At 44.6% G+C, this 7,135-nt stretch overlaps 1 protein-coding gene across 1 annotated transcript in view; it reads left to right on the forward strand.

Annotated features, from left to right (window-relative positions):
* The first annotated feature begins 566 nt into the window (after positions 1 to 566).
* Positions 567 to 7,135, forward strand: part of LOC121859594 (vegetative cell wall protein gp1-like) — a 24,138-nt gene continuing 17,569 nt past the window's right edge. Inside the window, exon 1 of the mRNA XM_042356532.1 lies at positions 567 to 1,326. Coding sequence (XP_042212466.1) covers positions 567 to 1,326 — 760 coding nt within the window. The remainder of the gene's footprint in view (positions 1,327 to 7,135) is intronic.

Below are 7,135 nucleotides of genomic sequence, written 5' to 3' on the forward strand. Positions count from 1 at the left end.
ATGTTTCACTGGGACACGAATCAACCCGATGCTTCACCGAGAGTCGAATGAACCCGATGCTTCACTGGGACACGAATCAACCCGATGCTTCACTGAGACACGAATCAACCCGATGCTTCACTGAGACACGAATAGCCTTATATATGCTAGTATGTATTAGTTAGAGTTAGGTAGAAGGTTAGGTTAGGTTACATAGGCAGAGATAGGTAGGTTAGGTTGTTATGTTAGGTTAGGTTACATTTGTAGAGTTAGGTTAAGTGTTGGTTGATTGTTGGGTTGCATGTTGTGTTGTGTTGTGTTAGGTTGCTGTGTTGGGTTGCTGTTAGTTGCCATGTTGTGTAGGTTGGGTTGTTTTTTTGGTTGGGAAGTCTCATGTTAGGTTAGGTTGTATGTTATGTTAGGTTAGGTGCTGTTATGTTGGTTGTGTTGTGTTGGTTGTATGTTATGTCAGGCTATGTTTGTATGTTGTGTTGTGTTGATGTTGTGTTATGTTAGGTTGCTGTTATGTTATGTTAGGTTAGGTTGTAGATAAGAGGTTCCTGGTGGCGTGAGGCGGAGAGGCTATTATGGTCACATCATCATCCTCTCAATCGACGACAAATGAGAGTTCATTCATATGCCACTTAGTGCGTCATTCAGCCTCCAGCCCCAGCCCTCACAGCCCCTGCCCTCCAACCCTCACAGCCCTGCCCTCCAGCCCTCACAGCCCCTGCCCACCAGCCCTCACAGCCCCTGCCCTCCAACCTCACAGCCCCTGCCCTCCAGCCCTCACAGCCCCTGCCCTCCAACCTTCACAGCCCCTGCCCTCACAGCCCCTGCCCTCCAGCCCTCCACAGCCCCTGCCCTCCAACCTCACAGCCCCTGCCCTCACAGCCTGCCCTCCAGCCCTCACAGCCCCTGCCCTCCAACCTTCCGCCCCTGCCCTCCACAGCCCCTGCCCTCCAGCCCTCACAGCCCCTGCCCTCCAACCTTCACAGCCCCTGCCTCCAGCCCCTGCCCTCCAACCTCCCACAGCCCTGCCCTCACAGCCTGCCCTCCAGCCCTACAGCCCCTGCCCTCCAGCCCTCAGCCCCTGCCCTCCAACCTCACAGCCCCTGCCCTCACAGCCCCTGCCCTCCAGCCCTCACAGCCCCTGCCCTCCAACCTTCTGGCCCACCCTCTCACAGCCTGCCCTCCAACCCTCAGACCCCTGCCCTCAGACCCCTGCCCTCCAGCCCTCACAGCCCCTGCCCTCACAGCCCCTGCCCTCCAGCCCTCCTCGACCCGCCTTTGTGGTGAGCAGAGAAGAGACAGATATACACAATCAGCGAGACAGCTTCCTCTGCTGTCTGTCTCCTGTCACTTTCTGTCACCTGATTCTTGACAGCCCCCTCTCTCTCTCTCTCTCTTCTCTCTCTCTCTCTCTCTCTCTCTTTCTCTCTCTCTCCCTGGTTGTGTAGTCTCCCATGCTTTACTTACCGTGTGTGTGTGAAAGAGAGATTAAGTTAGTTTAGGTTAAGTTAGTTAAGATATGTTTAGGTGAGGTGGTGAGGTTAGGTTAGGTTAGGTTAGGTTAGGTTAGGTTAGGTTAGGTGAGGTGGTGAGGTGAGGGTGAGGTGAGGTTAGGTTAGGTGGGTTAGAGTTAGGTTAGGTTAGGTTATAACAACTAACTCATACAGGAATATTATTATAGTATGTCATATTAAACAAATGGAAAGTGACAGACAACAGCCAAATAGTCGCAAATTCTGTCGACCAACTGATTTTTGTCGACCAACTGAACTTAATAGATATTTAATCCTTTACCGCTGGCCACCTCACCTGTCGGGCGATAACTAAATGACCAATTAGTGAGATTTTGTCCTTCAGTGAGACATCTGGAAGTGACACCTCTGGAACGAAGGACAGGAAGTAGTAACCATCTTGATTCTTGGATAGTTGCCCTCCTCCTACCTCCCCCCCCCCCTCATATTAGGTCATTCACCAACAAGTGGTTAATAATGGAGCTTCTGGGTCTATGAGGCGGCCATGTGTCAGGTCAGTCTAGAGTGGCCAATGTGAAGGCTGGCAAGGGCTATCCCCCCACCGTCATGGCCTCCAGGAAAGTGGCCAGGGGCGTGGGTCGGCTGTATGCTCTCTCCCGGAGCTTGTTGGGGGCATTAGTGGCATCCTGACAACGCTACCAGGCATTATATGTGTGTGAGAGAGAGAAAGAACGAGAGAGATAGAGAGCGAGAGAGACAGACGGAGAGAGAGAGAGAAAGATAAAGAGAGAGCGAGAGAGAGACAGACGTAGAAAGAGAGAGAGAGAGAGAGCGAGAGATTCAGTGACAGGTAGTGATGGCTCTCATTAATCGCTAACATTATCCGGAATGAAATATTAAGAGGCACTAACAGCAGTATATACATATATATTTTTTTACAGAGACCAGCCCACCCGGACACAGGTCACCGACCCACATCGGGGCCTGGGGGCGAAAATATAATAATAATAATAACAATAAAGAATTGCGAAAATGAAAAAAAAAAGATAAAAATTGAGAAACAATATATGTATGTTGTGTTGTCAAAGTAAGAGGAACAATTGAGACCCTGCAATTGTGTGTAAATGAGGCAGAAAAACACATCAGCAACCTGGGACTTGGTCACAACTTTCGTGATGCCATATGGCAGCAGGGTCTACCATTAGACAACACATTATGCTTCCAATATCTTCCCAGGCGGTAGTACCTCCCTGTTTGGTAGCTGTCTACTACGTACTATCGTTCAACTTATGGACTCCAGTAATGATCCTTCAATAATATCTAGATAACCAATGAATCTAACCTAACCTGACCTAACCTGACCTAATCTGACCTAACCTAACCAAGCCTGAGTTTGTTATATATGATGATTACCTGGCGAGGTTATTAATTAACCATGGTAGATCTCGTGCCAGGTAGGAGTGGACATTGAATTGAATTGAATTGGATTGAGACAGTTTATTTGGCCAGAAAAACACAGATACGGAGTGGATAATAACAATATTAACATGGCTGAGCCAATAGAGAACCTGAGCTCTCTTTTAGGCACCTGATATATACTATACATTTATCTCAAGGAAATATTATGAAACATTTAGTATCATGTGGAATAGTACAATAGCATAGTGGTTAGTACATCTCATAATGTTACCACGCTATCACTTCAATATTATTATTTATTATTTTTTATTTTATTTTATTTTATCTTATTTTTTTATTATTTTGTTTATTTATTTATTTATACATACATATACACATACACACACACACACAAATATATATATATATATATATATAAATTAAAGTGGAATTTAAAAACATAAGTATAATGGATAGTACAACCTGCGTTGTCAGTAATAAGGTTGAACAAGAGGACAGAGCTTTCAGGATTATATCTAGTTGGCAATTATCTTTATTGCAATGGTAATTACTTATTTATTTAAATGATAATTTCCGATAAAACGGTTTTAATTGGTACAATAAAAGCAGTACTGTGAATGTAGTAAGTGTTACAAAAGTATTAATACTTCGACAATAGATATTTTTTAGACATGATTTAAAGGAAGGGAGCTACAGGTGAAATAGACTGGGGGGGCTAATTTTCAGGTGAAATATACTGGGGAATCTTCAGGTGATACCAGTGGCCAGCTCTCACTCATATACTCAATATTTATGGGGGTAATTAAGTAATTAAACTGTTGGCGCAGGAAGACCCTTTAAGGTGTGTGTGTGTGTGTGTGGGAATAGTGTATGTATGTATGTATGTATATTATGTATGTATGTATGTATGTATGTATGTATGTATATGTACTGTATGTATGTATGTATGTACTGTATGTATGTATGTATGTACTGTATGTATGTATGTATGTATGTACTGTATGTATGTACAGTATGTCACCTCCCAATCTTCAAAGACTCACCTGCAGAACACACTAACAGGTACATACAACACTGTGCCCCTGGGGAGAGAGGTAGGCAGGTATTGAGACACTCCCCGATATTGGCTGTAGTGTGTCGTGAAACATGTAATTACAGGATATTCGCGATGTTGGCGGCAGTTGGCGTCAATGGCGGCAGTTGGCGGTGGTGGCGGCAGCTGGCGGTGTTGGCGGTGTTGGCGGTGTCGGCCGCAGTTGGCGGCAGTTGGCGGCGGTGGTGGCGGCAGTTGGCGGTGTTGGAGCAGTTGGCGGTGTTGGAGGCAGTTGGCGGTGTTGGGCAGTTGGCGTTGGCGGCAGTTAGCGGTGTTGGCGGCAGTTGGCGGTGTTGGCGGCAGGTGTTGGCGGTGTTATCTCTTCTCCTCACCAGCAGTAATTCACAATCAAGTTCTTTTCGTCAAACTTCTTTAATTTGTAAAGAAAAAATAAAACCCCAAAATATATATATGGAATCATTTGGGGATTTAGGTTAGGTTTAGGTTAGGCTGAGTTAGTTTAGGTTAGGCTTAGGTTAGCTGAGTTAGGTTTAGGTTAGTCTGAGTTAGGTTAGGTTAGTTTAGGTTGGCTAGTTGGGTTTAGGTTAGGCTAAGTTAGGTTAGGTTAGGCGTTGGGTTTAGGTTAGGCTGAGTTAGGTTTAGGTGGTGGGTTGCAGTAGGTGGTTAGGTTTGAGGCTGAGCAGTAGTTGGCGAGTTGAGGAGTAGGTAGTTGGCTGAGTTAGGTGTGGGTTAGGCAGTTGGTGTTCGAGGGTGTGCAGTTGGTGGCAGTTGGCGAGTTGGGTAGTACAGTTAGGTTAGGTTTAGGTTGGTCTGAGTTAGGTTTTAGGGTTAGGCCGAGCAGGTTTGTGGGTGAAATGGAGCTAGGGTTTAGGTTAGCTGAGCTAGGTTTAGGTTAGTTTAGGGAAGCTAGGCTGAGTTAGGCTTTAGGTTAGGGCTGGGAGTGCTAGGTTTAGGTACAGGTTTTAGGGTTAGCTGAGCAGTTTAGGCTAGTCTGAGCAGGTTTAGGGTTAGGCTTTGTGTTTTGGGGTCTGAGCAGGCTTTGAAGCCAGGTTTGTGTTGTATTGAGTTAGGTTTAGGTTAGGTTTAGGTTAGCTGAGCTAGGGTTTAGTTAGTCTGAGTTAGGTTTAGGCTAGTCTGAGCAGGGTTTCTAGGTTAGGCTTATTAGGGTTTAGGTTAGCTGAGTTAGGCTTTAGGTTAGGCTGGAGTTAGGTTTAGGTTAGCTGAAAGTAGGCTTCTAGGTTAGGAAGCGAGTTAGGTTTAGGTTAGGCTGAGTTAGGTTTAGGTTAGGCTGAGTTAGGTTAAGTTAAATTGGGTAAGGTTAAGATAAGTTCAGTTAGGTTTATATTAAATTGAGTTAGGTTAGGTTAATAAGGTTATATTTCTCAATTTAAACTTACATCAATACAAATCGAACAGAAACAAGTATTGATTAGCAACATTTGAACATTTGTCTGTGAGGAAGATTCCCAGCCTCTGCTCCTCTCCTCTGTACCACAACAATATAGTCTAAAGTCCACAAACAACTGAGCTGAGTTATAATGTGATCCTCCGAGCCTTTGACCACGACCAAGACCCACTGCTTATACGTCAACTTTCTTTCTCTTCTCCCTTTATCATAATTCTTTCTCTCCTCCCTTTATCTTAATTCTTTCTCTCCTCCCTTTATCATAATTCTTTCTCTCCTCCCTTTATCATAATTGTGGGTTGGTAGAGTTAAGTTTATGACTGAGGTAGGTGTGTATGTGTGTGTGTGTGTGTGTATGTGTGTGTGTGTGTGTGTGTGTGGCTTCTTTGTTGTAAGTCTCCACCTGATGCTCTCTGGCTTGTGGCTTCGTCTGTTGTAGGATAAACCCGTTGTTGTGGATGGTGGTGTATGCTTCTGTTAACGGTATAATGGCTTCTGGTTTCATCTGTTGTAGGATAAACCCGTTGTTGTGGATGATGGTGTATACTTCCGTTAACGGTGTACTGATTAACGGGAAAAGACGTATCGTATTATATTTTAAAACAGTTCAAAAAAAGTATCTCTACGGAGGTGATCGATGAATTTCAATATGAACACTGCGACTCCTGTTGTCTCGGTAGGGTTGTCAAAATCCTTCGTCCGTTGTGTCATGTTGTCTCACACGAAATAGTAAAGATATCAGTAGTGTTTTTTTTATACAGCAAGCGTCAAGTAAATTATGAAATAGTCCGGGGGTTATGTATTATGTATGGTGAATCATTTGTTGTAATATAGGAAAACTGTGTAGGAAAATATAAATGAAAATATCTCATGTTTATACCTTTGTTATAGGGAAACACTCTCAATGATAAGCACTCAGAAAATAATAATAATATTCAGTTGATTTTAGTAATATTGCAGAAAAGGGCGACTAAGAGGTAGGCCATTACTCTGTGTGTGTGTGTGTGTGTGTGTGTGTGTGTGTGTGTGTGTGTGTGTGGAAGCTTCTCATAACATTGTGGGGGGGCTGGTGTGAGAGGCTGCCGTAACCCTAAGTAATTTCCCATAAGGCTAAGAACGGCCCTCAGTGTGAGATGAGTAATGGCTGAACCTAGCTGAGAAAACTTAATATAATTTATGGTGGTCTTATAATCGTGGTTGGGTATAGAGGGGAGGGGGGGGGGTGAGGAGGGTTAAGTGGGGTGAGGAGGTGGTGGTGGGGGTGTAGGTGGGGATGTGGTGGTAGTGTGCCTGGTGTGTGTGTGGGTGTGTGTGGTTAGCACAGGTAGTACAAGCACACACTACACTTGATATACATGCCACAGCCTATCTACTGTGTTCCTCTCTACACTTCACTCAATTCCCCCACCTCAACCCCCCCTCCTACTACCCCTACCACCACCCCTACCACCACCACCACCACCCCTATCACCAACCACCCTCCTGATTAACGCTTATAGGTTTCCAATAGCAGCGTAAAATAATACCGAGTTTCCACTTTACATTAACAGTTAAGCATATTACTATATATATAAACATCTTATACTCCACTAACTCCAAACCATTATACATCAGTAGTTTAGTTTGTGTATAATGTTGTGGGAGTAATGGAGTGAATATTCAGTGGAGTAAGAATCCCATTTCCCTCTTCGTTTGTGTTCGTATTCATTGTTCCTCTTCCCCGGGTTGTACGATCAGCCAATCTGGGGATTAGACGAGATTATCGGAGTTAGATCAGGGTGTTGTGGTGGAGCG

The sequence above is a fragment of the Homarus americanus genome, unplaced genomic scaffold (assembly GCF_018991925.1).
Source record: "Homarus americanus isolate GMGI-L3 unplaced genomic scaffold, GMGI_Hamer_2.0 scaffold7626, whole genome shotgun sequence".
Lineage (NCBI taxonomy): Eukaryota > Metazoa > Arthropoda > Malacostraca > Decapoda > Nephropidae > Homarus > Homarus americanus.